We start from the raw sequence: 21,668 nt of genomic DNA, 5'->3' as shown, positions 1-21,668 counted from the left end.
ATGATATGTTATTTTAATAAAGTGAATAAAAGTTACATTTTAAATCACCACATCAAATGCAAAGGCAAGCAAGTTATTAATTTCTCAAAAGACAGCCAATCTCAACACCAATTTGACGCAATTTAATGGATGTCCAGAAGCAAATAATTTCTATGATGTAAAAACTGTTAACTGTTTCCTGATGCTGTGATTTTCTATTTTTAATTTTTTCATTCTGTGCCTTCCCAGCGCCATAACTTTTTTATTTTTCCGTTCACATAGCCATCAGGGCATCTCAGGGGTTAAATGTCCGGAGTCGGCATTACCACCAATTGCGGAAATTGGCTACAGGTGCCTGCTGTATGAAACAGCAGGCAACCGGCAGCTACAGTATTTACTCCTCTCGGGAGCGGGCTCCATCTTTAAAGACCCCACATCCACCATACATGAACGGCGGATGTTGGGAAGGGGTTAAAGGGAATCTGTCATCCTGATCTTGGACTATTATCTACAGTAATACATGAGCAGTACTGCAGATATGGAGTCCAGATTGTTATTTTTTATTTTCCTATGCTGTCAGCACTTAGAACTGTTCTGCTATTCTAAGATAATGGAGAGGACTCATGCTCATGCACAGTAGTCCTGACAATGTATTTCAACACAGTTCTGAGTGTTGAAAGTGGAGGGAAGGGGGCAGTAGGAAAGTCAAAATGAGTGATTTTGACTTTATATCTGCAATACTATGCATGTATTACTGTAGATATTTGTCCAAAATCAGGGTTACAAATTCCCTTTAAACAGTAAATATTGTTGGGATTACTATATGTATAAAAATGGTAAAGCTGTAAGACATACTTTATCAAAACAGAGAAGGTTCAACTGTCCGCACACAATAATCCGTTGAGGACTGATACAAAATATCCCTTGCTTTTTTAAGCGACTTTGTGAGTAAAGGGTGCAGGTGGTCAACGTTGGAGGCAGAGAAACTGGAATCGCAAGAGTGATCATGAGGAGACTCAAGATTACCATATCCTTTGCTGTAGCCTACAAAATATATGGAAACAAAAAAAGTTAATAATAATTCATAATATCATTAGAACTAGAAGTGGTTAGGCACACAACCCTACAGTATCTTTCTTCAGTGTGCCACCCTCCGTTTTTAAAACAGATCGCACATTGACCTGCACAAGTCAGTCGAGCTATTCACACATCCATGTTTTAACAGGTTTGTGTGCCCGATCTGAGAATATTACAGTGGGTCATATTCATGTCCATTTTTGCTGATTAAGATAGCCCTTACCATTGAAGGAGTTAGGAGCTATCCATTTTTTTAAGAATGCACATTTCCATTCCGAAAAATCAGACACAGTGTGTGTGCATGAGGTATTTTCTGTAAAAAAACTTATGAATGATTTAGACAAAAAATACTATTTATAATACTAAACCTTAAAGGGCTTCTCCGGGCTTTTAATATTAATGACCTCTCCTCAGCATAGGTCATCAATATTAGATCAACGGGGGTCCTATAGACAGCAGCGGTGAATTGGAGGAGAGACGGGAGACGGCACATGCGCACTGTGTGCGCCATCTCCTCAAGTAGCTGATCAGCGTGGGTCCTGGGTATCGGACCCCCATCGATCTGATATTGATGACCTGAGGAGAGGTCATCAATATTAAAAGCCCAGACAACCCCTTTAAATAAAAAATAAAAAAACTTGTTAAAGAGTATGGGAGTCATTTATCAAACTGGTGTAAAGCAGAACTGGCTTAGTTGTCCATAGCAACCAATCAGCTCACCTCCTTTCATTTTCCAAAGGAGCTGTCCAAAATGAAAGGTGGAATCTGATTGGTTGCTATGGGTAACTAAGCCAGTTCTACTTTATACCACTAACTTAAAACATATGTTTCAGCATGGCTAAGCTAATTAAACCAGGGATACTGCCTGGTAAGGTTGATCAAGCCGATTAATATGGTACCTTTCTTTTGTCTGTATGTTGAACATCTGCAGAGATGAGTAAGTTTGAACATTAAGGGGCTGACCAGAGCCCTTGAAGCACTGATTTTGTAACACCCCTCTGCTGTCCACAAAAAGGAGGGGGCGTGCAGAGCACAGGGCTGTTACAAAATCAGTGCTCCAAGAGTAATAGCCAGCCCCTTAGTGCTCAAAATTGTTAATTTGCATAAGTAAAACACAGATATCTCAGCAGCTATTCAACATTCAGATGAAAGAAAGGTATAGTTTTAATCAGCTTGATAAACTCCACCAGGCAATATGCCTGGATTAAAAATAAAGTCTATAGACCTAGAAAGTATAGTTTGCAATTGGATTGAAAACTGGATGAAGGACCGTGTCCATAGAGTTGTGGTTAATGATTCAGATTCAGTGCTGGTTCCCCTATTATTTACAGTTGCAAGAAAAAGTATGTGAACCCTTTGGAATGATATGGATTTCTGCACAAATTGGTCATAAAATGTGATCTGATCTTCATCTAAGTCACAACAATAGACAATCACAGTCTGCTTAAACTAATAACACACAAAGAAATAAATGTTACCATGTTTTTATTGAACACACCATGTAAACATTCACAGTGCAGGTGGAAAAAGTATGTCAACCCCTAGACTAATTACATCTCCAAGAGCTAATTGGAGTTAGGTGTCAACCAACTGGAGTCCAATCAATGAGATGAGATTGGAAGTGTTGGTTACAGCTGCCCTGCCCTATAAAAAACACACACCAGTTCTGGGTTTGCTTTTCAAAAGAAGCATTGCCTGATGTGAATGATGCCTCGCACAAAAGAGCTCTCAGAAGACCTACGATTAAGAATTGTTGACTTGCATAAAGCTGAAAAGAGTTATAAAAGTATCTCCAAAAGCCTTGCTGTTCATCAGTCCACGGTAAGACAAATTGTCTATAAATGGAGAATGTTCAGCACTGCTGCTACTCTCCCTAGCAGTGGCCATCCGGTAAAGATGACTGGAAAAGCACAGCGCAGACTGCTCAATGAGGTGAAGAAGAATCCTAGAGTGTCAGCTAAAGACTTATAAAAGTCTCTGGCATATGCTAACATCCCTGTTAGAGAATCTACGATACGTAAAACACTAAGCAGATTTCATGGGAGGATACACAGAGGAAGCCACTGCTGTCCAAAAAAAACATTGCTGCACATTTACAGTTTGCCCAAGAGCACCTGGATGTTCCACAGCAGTACTGGCAAAATATTCTGTAGACAGATGAACCAAAGTTGAGTTGTTTGGAAGAAACACACAACACTATGTGTGGAGAAAAAGAGGCATAGCACACCAACATCAAAACCTCATCCCAACTGTGAAGTATGATGGTTGGGGCATCATGGTTTGGGGCTGCTTTGCTGCGTCAGGGCCTGGACGGATTGCTATAATCAAAGGAAAAATGAATTCCCAAGTTTATCAAGACATTTTGCAGGAGAACTTAAGGCCATCTGTCCACCAGCTGAAGCTCAACAGAAAATGGGTGTTGCAATTGGACAACGACCCAAAGCATAGAAGTAATTCAACAACAGAATGGCTTAAACAGAAGAAAATACGCCTTCTGGAGTGGCCCAGTCAGAGTCCTGACCTCAACCCGATTGAGATGCTGTGGCATGACCTCAAGAAAGCGATTCGCACCAGACATCCCAAGAATATTGCTGAACTGAAACAGTTCTGTAAAGAGGAATGGTCAAGAATTACTCCTGACCGTTGTGCACGTCTGATCTGCAACTACAGGAAACGTTTGGTGGAAGTTATTGCTGCCTAAGGAGGTTCAACCAGTTATTAAATCCAAGGGTTCACATACTTTTTCCACCTGCACTGTGAATGTTTACATGGTGTGTTTAATAAAAACATGGTAACATTTAATTCTTTGTGTGTTATTAGTTTAAGTAGACTGTGATTGTCTATTGTTGTGACTTAGATGAAGATCAGATCCCATTTTATGACCAATTTGTGCAGAAATCCATATGATTCCAAAGGGTTTACATACTTTTTATTGCAACTGAATTTATTAGTGATATTGAGGATGGGATTAATAGCACTATTTCTTTTTTTGCAGATGACAACAAGCTATGTAGTACTGGTCAGTCTATGAACAATGTCCATAAACCACAAGGCGCGTTTGGACGTCAAATTGGTAAATGATGTTCAATCTGGATAAATATAAAGTTATATATCTTGGTAGATATATAACTGTAGATATAAAACTATAATCAATGTGCATCACACAGTATGTCTTAGGGGATGTAACAGTGGGAGAGTCAAATGTAGAGAAGGATTTGGGTGTTCTTGTAAATTGTAGATTAACTAACAGCGTACAATGTCAATCAGTTGCTTCTAAGGCTACCAGGATATTGTCATGTATTAAACGAGGCATGGACTCGAGAGACAGGGATGTAATATTATCACTTTACAAAGCTTTGGGGCGGCCTTATCTGGAATATGCAGTTCAGTTCTGGGCACTAGTCCATAGAAAGGATGCTCTGGAGCTGGAAAACGTACAAAGGAGAGCCACTAAACTGATATGGAGGGTCTAAGTTATGAGGAAAGATTAAAATAATTCAATGTATTTAGTCTTGAGATGTCTAAGGGGGGGACGTGATTAATCTATTCAAATATATAAATGGGCTCTACAAAACAATATGGTGAAAAGCTGTTCCATGTAATATGCCCTCAAAAGACAAGGGGGAACTGCCCCTGTCAGGAGAATAAAAATTTCAGTCTCCAAAGGTGTCAAAGCTTCTACTTTAAGAACTGTAAATCTGTGGAATAGTCTACCTAAGGATGTGGTCACAACAGTAACAGTGAGTAATAAAAAAAAAAAGGCTTAGATGAATTGTTAAAAGTAAATAACATTAATGCTTATGAAAATGTGTAGAAATCTGGGTCTCAGTCCCCTTTTCTAAAATGCACATCCCCACCTAAAGTAGTCCTTGGTTGAACTTGATGATCTTACATCTTTTTTCAACCACATTAACTATATAACTATGTAACTATTCAATCATGCAATCCACATGGATGGTGCTCGTAAATTCTCTTTTCTTGATAAAATAACATTCATTTCCAGTATAAATATTACAACTGTATACCATGTACTGTGAGCTCATAAATGTCTAAACAGAATGAAGAAAAGTATTGGAAAACTCCTCAATGATTGAATTTGGGTGTTTCGTTCAGTACCAATGCCATAGGTATTTAAATAAAGCATCTAGCCATGCAGAGTCTGCCTGTACAAATATTTGTGAAAGAATGGGTGGCTAAATGAATTCCTGCATTGTATTGTAAAAGGATGCCACCAATAGAACAAGTCAGTTCCACAAGCAACATGTCACTGGCTGCAGCTGAGCAGGTGGTCCTGCCCATGCCTGGCCTGAAGTAAGCAAGATGCATACTGGATGATGGACACATGGGAGCCTCTGTGCAGGACTGGAGTGGTGGAAAGCAGATAAGTATGAATCTTTCCATAGTGGAGGGAAGGCTATGGGCATCATTGAAAAGTTGGTTATTCCTGGACAACCCCTTTAAGAATTTAAGCATTAAATCACAATACCACAACGACAAACATTAACGGGATCATTTATCAAACTGGGGTAAAGTAGAACTGGCTCAATTCAATCAGATTCCAACTTGCATTTCCAAAGAAGCTGTCAAAAATAAAAGGCAAAATCTAATCAGTTTCTATGGGCAACTAAGCCAGTTCTACTTTACACCAGTTTGATAAATAACCCCATAAGTTCTTACCACTTACAAGACAATATTTGATCCTTTTAAAATTATTCATCATATATTAATGGTTGTAAGATTGATAATTCTAACATATTACCATAGATGTAAGAAAGTATACAAAAAGGCTAGTAACAATATGCCTTTATAGCACTGAAAAAAAGAAGTTGCTTACACCCTTCCTATAAAAGTGCCTTTAACAGATAAGAGACCATAACAGGAAGAAATACTTACCCCATTTAGTGAATTAATGACAATAGTATAAATTATTCCAGTAACAGAAAGCACCATTAATCCAGTGATGACTTTCCACACCTCTCTGTGAAGTTTAAAATTAACAGGTTTTGGGTAGAGAATTGAACGTATTAGGTCTCCCTTGGCCGTGTTGAACCCTAGATTTAAAAGATTTACAAACAGTTACAAAAGTATTTAAATTGCTGAACCCATGTGAGTTTGGCACATACTGTAATTACAAAGCTGAAGAAGATAAATGGATTGCATACCTATAAATCATCAGTATATCACCCAATATATCTTATTAATGTGATGAACAGTCACGGTATGTTCACAGGCAGATCTGTTACAGACATTTCTGTGACTGACAATCTGTCCAATACATATGAATAGATTGGTGCCTGCAGAAACTGAAGGGACTTTTACAAACCTCATTCAGATCTATAGAGCTGTTGTAGAAATTTCTGCAACAAATCTGCTGTGTGTGAGTATACCCTTAAAAAGCACAATAAGAAATAAAATGATGCTAGCAAGTGCAGTGACCCAGGGCTCCGTGGTAACGACTGGAACAGGGATAGTGGCTACGCCCCAAGATGGCATTTGCAATATCACAGTGATGATATTTCAGGGCCACCAATCCCTCTGATGGCCCCTACAACAGTACAGTGACCATGGGGAGTTTGAATAGTGATGATAGTGGTTCTTTGTTTCCCTGGGGCGCGTCCCTATATACAGTATAGCTCTCCTGGCTGATGTTGTATGATGGGCGCCCTTGATGTTGGTGCAGAATGAAGCCAAGGAGTCATGATAATGGTGAACCAGGCACAGCTTGTAATTTTTTTTCAGAATACAGGCTCACAAGGCACAATGCCAGTCTGTCATGTACATTCTATCCAAACAAAAGTTCTGTGGTGGGAGTAGTAGGTCTCTTTCTTTTTTTAGTTTTAATAAGGCCATCTACTTTGGGCTACCCGGGATATATTGATACCTAAAACCCAACCGTTGGGTAGTGCACTATTTACTTACAATCCTGGTCCTTTTTGCAAAGTCTGGCCCAAGTCCAGTTTGATCCAGCCTTCTATCTATGTTCTGCCCAGGTGAGTTAGAGAATCATTACAAATCACGTCTGTCTCAGTCTTGGTATTTCTGAAGTGTTTAGTGTGGTTATAGTACCATCTAGCGGTGTTAAGTTGTATTACACTTTGTTTTTCCTGTTACAATGCTACTGCATCATGGGTGGTGCACCTCATTGTGAGAGGGCAAAGCATCCTGATAAAGAGAAGTCTCTAGTCTCCAGGACACATCAGCAGAGCTGTCCTATGCATGTCTCCTTCTCAAACTCCACCATCCTTGTAAAATCATATCTAGTGAGAGATCTACCTTCATTTCAGGGATATTGTGTGATGCAGAGATGTTCAGTTAGTTGTAATTGTTCCTCAGGGAGTTGTTATTACTGTTAGCTAGCCATGCAATCTTATGTATAGGCAGCCATTTTACCATATGCTTCAGTGTTAATGTAATGTTATAGTATATGCTATGCTTAATACTTATACATGTTATTTGTATTCTTGTACTTTTACCAAACAATCCTGTTTTACCAATCAATCATATATAATCAATCAATCACATATTTACGACCTGTTGACCAATAAACAAGTTAGACTACAAAGAACAGTCCTCTTATTTGGAAGACAGGAATGGTTTATGCTGAATGTCAGACTGCACATTGTGTGAAGGTGTATGAAGACAGAACACTCTAGAAAGTTTATACAGCATCTTCAGGGTATGGTAGACATTGGAATAAGCTTAGTATGATTGCTAACACTCCAGCAACACACTGTGCACACACTACAGGTTTCAGGCCTGCTTACTGAGTGCACTGCAATATGTCACAGGAACTGCTCTATCCACCACCTTCCTCTAACCTCAGCAGGGCCAGAAGTCTCTACAACGAGATATAAGATTGTACTACTAAGTTTCACCCATACACAAACTAATGAGGATATATCACTTCTTGCCAGCAATAATGGTGCATTCTGGTAATACAACAAAATATAATAGATGGCAGCTGCAGAGGTTACATAAGCAGTATATACCCATGTCATTACTGAGCGCAGCTTAAATTGGACCCTGCACAAGAAGAATTTAGGATGTTCTGTGACATCTGGTAGGATGTAGAGCTTCTAGTACCAGAAAATTGTATCCATAGCCACTAAGGGTACATGGGTATACTGAATATGGATATGTATATTGTGAAGCAACAGGCCATAAATGACAAGATTGCAACATCATGAGCAGGATTTTCTAAATCAATACACACAATCACCTGAATTTGCTGATTACCAAGTTGTTACTCTAAGGCCTCATTCACGCGACCGTATTTTCAGTCTGCATCCAATCCACATTTTAGATGAACAAAAACATTTTAATTCCCTGTTGCCATTTTTGATAACATGTGTAACTCTTTACTGCTCTTAAAAAGTCAAAAATGCTGGAGATTAGTGCGGGGAGGGGCATGGCCAACAACGTTCTAGCAAATGTATTATTTACAAATAGCAGTATATGGCCTCCTTCATATTTCCATGTCCATTTGACATCCCTGGAAAATCGACCCGTATTTCATCCATGAAGAATCCGGGTTTGGTTTGTATCCATTTTTTGTCCTATGTCTGTCATACATATTCCACTGACACTGCTCAGTTGAACATTCATTTTCAGAGCACCTCCTACCAATGGTCCATGAAAATCTACTGACAGAGAAAATGCCTTCTGTGTTGTGTCAGTGGTTTTTCATAGACCCAACATGTTTTTGGTCCGCATCATGGATCAAAGTAGTGCGTGCTCCAGGGGCGTAACTAGAAGTGACTGGGCCCCACAGCAAATATTTGTAAGGGCCCCTCCAGCGCGCTTCGCACCTCCCTCCTCCTGTGTAAACCCCACTCCTTTGGCACAGTGTAGCGGTATACTGTATATTGTGTGGCACAGTGGATGCTATATGTGTATAACAAACATATTTCATATGAAAACTTAGTTACTTGACCCTTGGGGATCTCGGACACCACTTCAACACTTGGCCGGGGGCTCGGCGGAGCTGATGTTGTACTTTATCCTTATGATAAAGATTTCATAATAAGGATTTGGAGAAGGGGCAGAGGGATAGCAGAGCAGGGAGAGGCTGGTGCTGCTACTAGGGGGTCATACCATGGGGGAGTAATAAAGCCCACTATAATGCCCCCCCACCAGTAGTAATAATTCTCCTTATAATGTGACAGTGCAAAAATACCCCCTTGTAATGCCCCCAGTTGAGCTAATGTCCCCATAGTGCCCCCATAATGTCCCAGTATAAAATACCCCTATATAGTGCCCCCAGTAAATTCCCCCATAGTGCTCCTCTCCCCCCTTCCTGCTAGTGCCCCCCATAATGTACCAGTATAAAATGCCCCATATATAGTGCCCCAGTAGATGCCCCTTAGTGTCCGGCCTCTGATAGGCTGCCGGCCTAGTGTCCCCCATAATGCCCCCCCAATAATGTGCCAGTAAGTGTCCCCATAGATGCCCCCCAATCATGTGCCAGTATCAAGTGCCTCTCTCCTTCCCACCCCCCATGTCCCAGTATCATAGTGCCATCTCCCCCCCCAATGTGCCAGTATCAAGTGCCTCTCTCCTTCCCACCCCCCATGTGCCAGTATCATAGTGCCAAACCCCCCATGTGCCAGTATCAAGTGCCTCTCTCTTCCCCCCTATGTCCCAGTATCATAGTGCCATCTCCCCCCCCCCAAACAAAGTGGCAGTATCGAGTGCCTCTCCCCCTATGTGCCAGTATCATAGTGCCAAACCCACCCATGTGCCAGTATCAAGTGCCAAACCCCCCCCCCCCACATGCCAGTATCAAGTGCCTCTCTCCTCCCCCCGATGTCCCAGTATCAGTGCCATCTCCCCCCCAATGTGCCAGTATCAACTGCCTCTCTCCTTCCCACCCCCCATGTGCCAGTATCATAGTGCCAAACCCCCCCATGTGCCAGTATCAAGTGCCTCTCCCCCCCCCCATGTCCCAGTATCATAGTGCCATCTCCCCCCCAAAAAAGTGCCAGTATCAAGTGCCTCTCCCCCCCCCCCATGTGCCAGTATCATAGTGCCAAACCCACCCATGTGCCAGTATCAAGTTCCAACCCCCCCACATGCCAGTATCAAGTGCCTCTCTCCTCCCCCCGCATGTCCCAGTATCATAGTGCCATCTCCCCCCCCCCCACAAAAAAAGTGCCAGTATCAAGTGCCTCTCTCCCTCCCCCTCCATGTGCCAGTATCAGGTGCCAACCCCTCTCCCCCCATGTGCCAGTATCAGATGCCTGTCTCCCCCCATGTGCCAGTATCAGGTGCCAACCCTCCTCCCCCCAGGGTGCCAGTATCAGGTGCCTCTCCCCCCCCATGTGCCAGTATCAGGTGCCAACCCCCTCCACCCCCAGGTGCCAGTATCAGGTGCCAACCCCTCTCCCCCCCATGTGCCAGTATCAGGTGCCAACCCCTCTCCCCCCCATGTGCCAGTATCAGGTGCCTCTCTCTCCCCCCATGTGCCAGTATCAGGTGCCAACACCCCCTAACCCCCCATGTGCCAGTATCAGGTGCCAACCCCTCTCCCCCACCATGTGCCAGTATCAGGTGCCTCTCTCTCCCCCCATGTGCCAGTATCAAGTGCCTCCCGCTCCCCCCATGGCAGTAACAGTCAGGTATTAAAAAAAACAAATAAACACTTCTACTTACCTTTATGTCAGCGATGCAGCCTCTTCCTGTGTCCCGCCCTGTATGTCCATATATGGAGTCAGTGCTTGTATTTCAGAAAAGTTTCTGCTGGGATTCGAACCCACGACCTTCTGTATCAGAGGCAAAGCACTTAACCACAAGACCATAAGAGCTGCCTTGCTGCTGACTGAAAAAATATGAGACTTCTACTGTAATAGCTGGCTAAGTGTACATCTATACACATGACAGCTGCTCATATATAGAGATATAGCAGAGCTGAGTGTGCTGGGACAGCTGTCATATAGAGATATAGTAGTGCTGGGTGTTTTGGGGCACCCAAAGATGTACACTTAGCCAGCTATAACAGTAGAAGTCTCATATTTTTTCAATCAGTTGTAATGCAGCCTTTATGGCTGTGTGGGTAAATGCTTTGCCTCTGATACACTGATACATTGGAGGTTGTGGTTTGAATCCCAGACACATCAGGAGACTTTAGGAGACAGTAAGATTAGATCACATTAGCGAGGGGGCCTGGTCAGCCGCTGCTGCTGTGAAGGGGCCCTGAACATTAAGACAAGAATCGATATTTAACTAACTTGAAAATAAACTGTCACACACGCTGCCTGGGGCGGCGGGCCCCGAAGCAGCTGCTTCCCCGGTAGTTACGCCACTGTCGTGCTCCCTTGATTTTTCCATTGATCCACGGTAAGTAGAAAACCACTGATGTGTGAGGAGAGTAATAATGGCATGTGGCTGTGACAGTAGTGGCAGAAGTAGCAGCATGGAACAGACAAGGCAATAGATGTGTGTGTGCCTTTTTGGGGTAGTAGTATTAGTAGCAGTAGTGGTGATTCTGTAATGGTAATGGTAGTAGTTGTAATTGAAGTGGCAGTAGGGAATTGGCAGCACAGAACAGCAGCTGTGGAGAGAGCAGCATCAGGTCCCTGTAGACAAGCAGACGGTGGTGGCTGCATGATGGTGGCAGCAGCAGCCAGATGGTATGGAACAGAAAAGTAGGCAGACAGACATTATCAGTATTTATACTGCAGAACACAATGGTAGGCAGGCTGAAAGTGGCAGCGGTATGATGGCGGCAGCAACAACAGCTATATGTAACATGATGGTAGGCAGGCTGACAGTGGCAGATCCATGCCTCATTAATTTTGACAAAAGTGATTTTTGTACATTGCTGGAGGATAACTTTTTATGTTTTGGTGTCACAATGTCCCCTTCCGTACTGAAAACCCTCTCTGAGATGACACTTGAGGCTGGGCAAGAGAGAACAGACAGAGCATACTGGACCAGTTTGGGCCACCTGCCCAGAAGTCAATGGGGTCATGGTATTTTCTAGAGCAGGGATGGCCAACCTGCAGCTCTCTAGCTGCTGTAAAACTACAACTCCCACCATGCCCTGCTGTAGGCTAATAGCAGTAGGCAGTGTGGGCATGATGGCAGTTGTAGTTTTGCAACAGATGGAGAGCCTCGGGTTGGCCATCCCTGTTCTAGAGAAAGGCCAGAATCCAGGTAGTACTGAACTTGAGTGTTGAGGTGATACTTCTCAGTTTGCTGATTTGCTTAATCATGCCTCCATCATGTTGATGATACTGAACTGGCTGCTGCTGATTCAGTTTCTGCTACTTGTGGTAGGAGAGACGACAGGAGGTGAGTGACTCAGGAGTTTGCTCGCCAAAAGCTGCAGAAGCAGCGTACACAATAATTTGACATCCCTTTCAGCTAGAGGAAAGTGTTCTCCCATTTTGCTTTGATAGTGAGGGTCTAAAAGCTTGGCTATCCAGTAATCAGGAAATCAGACTGTTTCATGTGAATGATACACCATTTTATTATTATGTAAGCAAGCAAGCATACAATCTGCCATTATGACCAGTGTGGCAGATAACCCAGCTGTTTCTGGCTCTGACCCACACACACACACTGAGATAATTGATCATTGTGGCGGGTATCGTCATAATAATCATCCTCCTGCTCATCCAGTGGCAGATCCTCATCCTCCCTAATAAGCTGTTCTTCTTTGGATGTCCCTTGTTACATCAGTGTGAGCATCTTTTCTAAGATAAATATTAGGGGGATGACAATTTATGCTGCAGTTGTTCCTTCTGACAAATATTGTGGCCTTTTTTGAAGCGGTTCAGTGTGCGATAGGTGTCTCTGATGAGCTGCTATTGCCTGACCTCAAAACAACACATGTTCCTTGCTGAGGTGGTCTGGTGCACAACAAAATCATTTACCGCTTCACGCTGTTGGTGCAAATGATCTAGGATCTGTCGGGTGGAATTCCGCTGACTTGGAACTTAAGGCCATTCTATTGCTTAAAGTCCAGGAGGGAGTTCCTTGCCACATAAGAATGGCTGAAATGCGGTGACAGTCTCCGGGACATTGCCAGCACCCTCTGCAAGACAGTGTACTTTTCAAAATGTGTTGCACAACTAAGGAGCATGTGTCACTTCCCCAAAATGCAGCACAACTACAATTTTTCAGCCATTGTCTGTGACCACCATGCCCAGATGAAGTTGACGGGGAGTCTACCAGCAGGATGTTTGCTACTTGATGCACTTTAGCAACTGATCGACTGTGTGGCCTATCTCGCCCAGGCCAATTAGCTCCAACAAGACATAGCAATGCTTCATTTTACAAATATGATAGGAGGGGGAGTGGGAGCAATGTTCTGATAAGCTGCTATTGGGGACAGGAGGATGACCATGGAGGAGAAGACAGATAAATGTCTGGTGTAAGAACCAGACTGACACAAACGTGGAGGTGTCAATAGGACCTGGGGTTCTTGCTGTGCTGCTGCTTCACTGCGAAAAACTTTGAACCACTGGGCCGTTAAAGACATATATTGTGTCTGCCTGAAACAGCTGCTCCAGGTGTTCACTGTGGCATGAATCTTGTTGCACAACTAGAGCACTGTGTAGAAAAACTGTCAGATGGGAGCTACTCACACACTCCACACAGAGCTAGCAGCAGCCGATCTTGACTTGCCTTCGCCCAAAGTATTAACTACATCACCAGTTCCCAAGCGTACATATTAGAAGAAGAACTGGGCCTGTCAGTTTTTTGGGAGGTTCTTGTCATATGTCAGCTCTGCTCTTTATTCCTTCTCTGATAAAGCCTACTCTTTGGCAAACTGATCCGGCTCCCAGGTCCTGTTCAACATACAAACATTGTCAGAGTCCTCACCATCCCCTCCACTTTTATCAGACTGTGCTATATAATTGTGGCCCCTCTCTCAATTTTCTCCTCTGTGTTTGACCTGAGAGCCACTGTCACTACTACTGCCCCTACCACCATCACCATGGCTGCAGGTCCCACTACCACCATCACAGCTATGCCTGGGCTCCCCCACATCCCCTTAAACCTTCTAAAGAGTGAGCCATCCATTCCACAATCTCATCTTCTTTGTCCTCAATAATAATAATGTTGAACCTTTTTAGAAGCCAGGGAAAAATGTGGCCTTCTGCTCTGCTACTTCAACTGGTAAGATGGATGGTACTGCTACTTTTGCTACCCACATTCTGACTCTGGGAGGATGAGCCTGAGTATTTTATTTCCCTCTTTTAAATTTTATGTAAATGAAAATTCACAGATTTCCGATAGAAGAAAAGTAATGAGTTTCCCAAATAAGAAGTTGCGGGTTTGCAATACACAGATTATTGAAAGGTACTAGCAAAATTGCAAATGTGTTTTCTGTAATTTAAAGACAGAGGCACAATTAAATGTTCCTCCCCTTTTACAAACACATTGCACACTGGTATTGACAATTTACTATAGGAATAACGCAGTGTTTGCAGTGAAATGAACTATGAACTACGATATATATGCATTTCATAATACTGGTTTAATAATTTTTGTGCTATAAAACACACAGTGTTATGTAATGTGTCCTCCTACCAATATAATGATGCAATGTTTGCAGTGAATTTTTTTTTAATGATATCATTTGCATTTAAAATCACTATTTTAAAAATGTAATTTACACCCACCTACCACCAATATAAGGATGCCGTGTTTATGGTGACATTTCTTTGATTTACTTGTATTTTGAAGATCCATGGTTTTCCTGGGTGTGCAGGAAGCCTTAAACACAGTGTTACCAGCAGCAATGCTCAACTCCCTTAAAGCTTTTCCTTATTCCCTAAAATCTACACAATTATATTTCTATTCTTTCCCTATAGTTTGCCTATATTGTCCCTAATCACACTGCAATAATAGTTTTTTCCCTGCCCAAATTAACAGTAATGCTGCTGGGCACTGTGATGATTCATCCAAAACTAATCTAAAATCTTTGAATTCCTTTTATGGATTATTTTTTGAGAAATTTTAAACTAATCTGATTAATTTAGAATTGATTCATTCATCCTTATATGTCACATATGCTTTCCTGCATGGCTTTTCACTAACCTATACACTGCCCGTATCATCTACTATAGGATGCCCTGTGTTGACTTCACTTCTTCAGTTCTCTCACCTGTTTTTAAGACCAGAGCTTTTACAGATCCTTCAACAGGGAGTATTGTCTTTATAACTTCTGTTCCACAAAACAGCATGTGTGCTCGATTATTTTCTCCACTGTGCAATTTCCAAGAAATTCCATTATCTACATTTGGTAAAGGAACTTTTGTCACAGGAACACTTTCACCTTAAAGAAAAATCATGCAATTTTAAAACTAGCTCAAATGAGAAAGTAGCAGATTTTATTTACAAGAAAGCAGTTGTGAAAAACATATTTTATGTCTTTTAGTTTCTGATTATTATGAATAAATTCTATTTACTAAAGATTTTAGGACAGCCATCTTTCTGCTGCTGCTCTGATCTGTGAACAACAATTAAGATGATTTGAATGCTATTCACACAAGGGCAATTTTTGTTATGATTGCTTTTCATTTTACTCATTTTGGGCTAAAAAAAAATATTTCAGTTTGTTTTCATTAAAAATTTCTGATGATTCCTATATACAAGAGTTAGAAATCAGTCTCTTTGCAAGCTGTCACTTTGTGTTTTCTTTCCCATCATCTCACAGCTCATGTGTAGCTCTTATGTCCAAATGAATACACAGATGATGGAATTCAAAGAAAATATGAAGTGATAGCTTCATGAAGTGAAAGCTTGGGAATTGTATAGGACATTTAAGCGGTGTTAATGTCTAGATCTCTAACTACTTTGACTGCTATGTTATCTTACTTTCCAACTTCAGGCGAAGGATCTGTTATGTTTTGGTATTATTGCAATTTTCTGTTGTTATATTGATATACATTATATATAAATATTATGTGTATTGTTGAGCTTCCAATAAAGCTTATTAAAAAAAATACGTTGCAGATTGTGGTCCAAATAACTTTTGTGTCTCAATCTTTGCCAGAAATGCGCCCAAAATTGGCATATATCTGATAATAAAAGACCCCTAATTGTCGACCAATTATGAGGCTCAGTAGTCAGAATGAAAACTGAAAGATTTCAGAATATTTTTTTTTATATAGTGACGTAATAAAAAAAATGTAAACTGAATGGGCAACTTCTATCAGTAGCAACATCCACAAAAAACAACATGCAAAAAAAAAAGGAAACCACCATGAGAAAAAAGGAAACCACCACCAGCAGGAAACCACCATGAGCCCTTGTGTGGTTTGTACAGGGTAATGGTTCTCAGTCTCATTTATGAAAATTATCTTACAGTAAATCTCTCTAGCTGCCTATAGCAATCAATTAGCGCTCAGGCCCATCTCCTTTGTGTTGTGCGTATATCCAATACAATGTAGTTACCACAAAGAATTGCCATAGTAGAGGCCTATGTACACACAGGCTCATCTAAAGGTTCACAGAACTGCTTTGTTGATCAATTTCTGCACCTTCTAGTTTCAGCAAAAAGCAGTATAAAAAAAAAATAGACATTGACATGTTCGGATACCAGTCGATGTTGCAGGCATCCAAAAGAGGATTATAAGAAGACAGAGGAAATTATCCCAGGACTTCCACGTTAGCAGTTCTTTGAAGCACTCGTCTGATACTCCTGCTGTTTTTTTTTTTTCAAACAGTAAGAGCTTTTGCAGTCCACAAAGAAATACGGATGACGTCCATGTGCATTCCGTATTTTGCTGAATGGAACAGCTGGCCCCTGATAGAACAGCCTTATCCTTGTCCGTAATGCGGACAATAGTAGGACAGGTTATTTTTTTTTGCAGAAAGGACATATGGACATACAGAAACGGAATGCACACAGAATAAGCCCTCATGCACACAACCGTTGTTTGGGTCCGCATCCGAGCCGCCGTTTTGGTGGCTCGGATGCAGACCTATTTACTTCAATGGGGTTGCAAAAGATGCGGACAGCTCCATTCCGCGGCCCCGTTAAAAAAAATATAACACGTCCTATTCTTGTCCACGCTTTGCGGACAAGAATATGCATTTATATTGCCGGTGCCCGTTTCCGCAAATTGCGGACGGCAACAGGGACGGCTTCAGTTTTTTGCGGACCCATTGAAATGAATGCCTCCACATGCGGCCCACAAAAATAAAAACGGCAGCGGCGGGAGTACCAGAGGAGCACCATAGAGAATGGAGCTGGAGTAAGGGGGAAGAATATGTTATTTGTTGTAGTTGTTTTTTTAATTATTATTTTAGACATTGTAGGAGTTGTCCAACATTTATAATTATCTCTGACACCCCTTTTAAGGCTTTGTTTTTGTCCCACATTTAACATATGCACATGACTTGCCATAATCAAAAATGTTTCAATTTAACATATACTTTTTTGCTGGACTCTACAGGATGGAAAAGCATTGAAAAGTGTACTGAACTATTCTTTTGTATCCATTTCCTCCCAAAAAATTATATGTAAAATGGGGGGGAAAACTTTATGCGAACAAAGCCAAATCCAGATATGTCTACTACAGAAAGAAATATAGGCAAGCTGATTCCCTATAACACCACGCAACAAATTTTTTTTTGCAATTTTCTGTCACTTCAACTACCCAATAATTTTTTCCTAAAAAGTAAACACACTTCAAATTGGTATCACTGAAAAGAACATATTGTCCTGCAAAAAATGAGCCCTCACACAGCCCCGTACACATAACTACAAAAAAGTTATAGTGGTCAGAATATGGTTATAAATTTTATTTTTTTCCTCAAAGGTTTTAATTTCTTTTTCATTATTAAAACGCAAGAAAAATTATACAAGTGTTGTATCATTGTAACTGTACTGACCTGGAGAATGAAGATAACAGGTCAATTTTAACGCATAGTGTACAGTGTAAAAAATAATAAAAATAAAAACCTTTATCAGAATTCAGTTTTTTCCCCAATTCTACCCCATTTGGAATTTTTTCCCCGCTTCCTAATACATGGTATGCAACCGTAAATGGTGCCATTAGAAAGTACAACTTGTCCCGCAAAATATAAGCCCTAATAAGGCTATGTGAATTGAAAAATAAAAAAGTTAGGACTATGGGAATCAGCGCGTTCATTTTAGTATAAGGCTACATGCACACGACCGTATGTGTTTTGTGGTACATCCGTATGCCATCTGTTTTTTATTTTGCGGATCCATTGTAACAATACCTAAAACAGACAAGAATAGAACATGCTATATTTTTTTTGGGGGGCTACGGAACGGACATACGGTGTGCTGTCCGCATTTTTTGCGGACCCATTGAAATGAATGGGTCTGCATCCTATCCGCAAAAAAAAACGGAACGGACAGGGAAACAAACAACGTTCGTGGTCCGCAAAAACGGGGTCCGTAGGATCCGGAGGATCCACGGACATGAAGAAAAAGTCGTTTTGGTGTCCGTCTGGTCGTGCGGAGCCAAACGGATCCGTCCTGACTTACAATGCAAGTCAATGGGGACGGATCCGTTTGACGTTGACACAATATGGTGCAATTGCAAACGGATCCGTCCCCCATTGACTTTCAATGTAAAGTCAGGAGTTAATATACCATAGGATCGGAGTTTTCTCCAATCCGATGGTATATTTTAACTTGAAGCGTCCCTATCACCATGGGAACGCCTCTATGTTAGAATATACCATTGGATTTGAGTTAGATCGTCAAAACTCAGATCCGACAGTATATTCTAACACAGAGGTGTTCCCATAGTGATGGGGACTCTTCAAGTTAGAATATACTAAGAACTGTGTACATGACTGCCCCCTGCTGCCTGGCAGCACCCGCCACACCTGAAGGGTTAATTGTGCGTATCATAGCCCCCTGTAAGAGATCAGGTGCTGCCAGGCAGGAGGGGGCAGACCCCCCTCCCCTGTATTTAACTCATTGGTGGCCAGTGCGGCCCCCCTCCCTCCCCTGTATTTAACTCATTGGTGGCCAGTGCGGCCCCCCTCCCTCCCCTGTATTTAACTCATTGGTGGCCAGTGCGGCCCCCCTCCCTCCCTCCCCTGTATTTAACTCATTGGTGGCCAGTGCGGCCCCCCTCACTCCCCAGTATTATATTCATTGGTGGCCAGTGCGGCCTACCCTCTCCCCCCCACCTAATTAAAATCACCTTCCCCCATCATTGGTGGCCAGTGCGGCCTTCCCTCTCCCCCCCCTAATTAAAATCACCTTCCCCCATCATTGGTGGCAGCGGAGAGTTCCGATCGGAGTCCCAGTTTAATCGCTGGGGCTCCGATCGGTAACCATGGCAACCAGGATGCTACTGCAGTCCTGGTTGCCATGGTTACTTAGCAATTTTAGAAGCATTATACTTACCTTCGCTGTCTGTGACCAGTCAGGCGCTCCTCCTACTGGTAAGTGAAAGGTCTGTGCGGCGCATTGCCTATAGCACAGACCTGTCACTTACCAGTAGGAGGAGCGCCCGGCCGGTCACAGACATCGCACTGGAGAGGCCGCACTGGCCACCAATGATGGGGGAAGGTGATTTTAATTAGGTGGGGGGGAGAGGGTAGGTCGCACTGGCCACCAATGAATATAATACAGGGGAGGGAGGGGGCCGCACTGGCCACCAATGAGTTAAATACAGGGGAGGGGGGTCTGCCCCCTCCTGCCTGGCAGCACCTGATCTCTGTTAATTGTGCGGATCACAGACCCCTGTAAGAGATCGGATGCTGCCAGGCAGCAGGGGGCAGTCATGTACAAAGTTCTTAGTATATTCTAACTTGAAGCGTCCCCATCACCATGGGAACGCCTCTGTGTTAGAATATACTCTCGGATTTGAGTTCACGAAGTGAAAACTCAGCTCTGAAAAAGCTTTTATGCAGACGGATCTGCGATCCGTCTGTGTGAAAGTAGCCTACGGCCACGGATCACAGACGTGGATGCCAATCTTGTGTGCGTCCGTGTTTTTTCATGGACCCATTGACTTGAATGGGTCCGTGAACCGTTGTCCGTCCAAAAAATAGGACAGGTCTTATTTTTTTGACGGACAGAAAACACGGATCACGGCCACGGATGAACAACGGTGCATTTTCTGAGTTTTCAACGGACCCATTGAAAGTCAATGGGTCCGCAGAAAATCACAGAAAACGGTCGTGTGCATGAGGCCTAAATCACATATTATTCTTTTAACAGCAAAATCATTGTTGCGGGGTGTATAATTTAAGCAAGGCTTATGGGGTCAGGGAACACCTTTAACTGCAGGCATAATGTAATATTATCAACTGTTTCATGCAATATATGAAATATATAATTAAAATATTATATCTTACTTTACCTGTTAGCATGCACTCATTTGTAATACATCCCCCAGATATCAATAAAGCATCACAAGGAAGGTAAAACTTTTTCTCAGATATAATTAGCACATCTCCAGGTACCAGGTATTTGGATTCAACCTCTTTAACCACTGGAAAGAAGAACTGAATTAATACAGTATAAATCTAAGTCTATATAGGTCTTAGCATTCTAAGATATGTATTTTATATAGCTGCATGCAGGGCTGGTGCAAGGATTTTTGCCACCCTAGGCAAAAGCTAATTTTGCTGCCCCCCCTTGACTCCGCCCATTGACCATGCCCTTTGACCCGACCCTTATTTGTCGGCCACCTATTTAATGATTTTTACATTAAACATTTTACTTGACCAGCTAATTTTAGATATTCTACAGCAGACCTGTTACAATCCCCCCTCCCCCAATCAGCCTTTCGAGCAAATAATAAAAATTGTAAAATAGAACATTTAATTAAAACATTTTAATTGTAAACATTTTCTCATATGCAAAACATAAAATAGCAGCATTGCACATATATCAAGTGCCAACAAAATTTTCAAACATAACATAAAAATTGCAATAGAAATATTAAAACAGTATAGGATGGTAAAATAAATAACAAAAAAATGAAAAACACTGTGAGACAGGAGAGATATTAAAGACTAATATTCCAATAACACCTCAAATACAGTACAAAAACACTAACTACATACTACAATACTTACCTAGAATGCTGTGGCTCCTCTTCCTCGCGCTCCCGTCTTCCCGCTGGTGCTGAACTGTCACCTGACAGCATGCAGCGTCAGGTCATAGTGCGCGCACTATGTCCTGACGCTGTACGCGTTCAGAAGGATAGTGCAGTGACGGGGCCGCCGCCGCCAGGGAGCTGGAACAGTGTAAGTTTAAAGGACTGGGGCTTGCTGTGCAGGCGTGCGTGTTGGGTCCAGACCGGGATCACCCCATCAGACATGTCACCCGGTGCGGCCCGCACCCGCAGCACCCCCTCGCAACGCCACAGCTAGTAGCAGTCTGCTATTGTGACTTCTATTGCGGACAGACTCCAGACCGCTGGCGCTCCCAGCAAGAGTGCTTTCTACGTGGTGGCCTACTCTGCTTATCGGTGGCGCCGGCCCTGGCTGCATGATGAAAAAGATTTTACCAGCATAGTTTTTATGTTATCATCCATCTTCCAGCAAAACTAGCTTAATGATATTGCAAAAAAGTTGTTTATAAGGTGCAGTTTCAACTAAGATTTCACTAACCATAGAAACTGAAAACTGATTAAACTTTAATGTAAAACATA

The 21,668-nt window shown here is 42.2% G+C and overlaps 1 protein-coding gene across 2 annotated transcripts in view; it reads right to left on the bottom strand.

Annotated features, from left to right (window-relative positions):
- Positions 1 to 21,668, bottom strand: part of LOC120997968 (probable cation-transporting ATPase 13A5) — a 275,887-nt gene that overhangs the window by 158,428 nt on the left and 95,791 nt on the right. For both annotated transcript variants that reach the window (XM_040428353.1, XM_040428354.1), the window contains exons 9-12: positions 20,370 to 20,501; positions 15,173 to 15,343; positions 5,950 to 6,107; positions 835 to 1,023 (exon numbers count right to left, since the gene is read on the bottom strand). In XM_040428353.1, coding sequence (XP_040284287.1) covers positions 835 to 1,023; positions 5,950 to 6,107; positions 15,173 to 15,343; positions 20,370 to 20,501 — 650 coding nt within the window. The remainder of the gene's footprint in view (positions 1 to 834; positions 1,024 to 5,949; positions 6,108 to 15,172; positions 15,344 to 20,369; positions 20,502 to 21,668) is intronic.

Source organism: Bufo bufo, chromosome 4, assembly GCF_905171765.1.
Source record: "Bufo bufo chromosome 4, aBufBuf1.1, whole genome shotgun sequence".
NCBI lineage: Eukaryota > Metazoa > Chordata > Amphibia > Anura > Bufonidae > Bufo > Bufo bufo.
This window is presented reverse-complemented; position numbering and strand designations above follow the sequence as displayed.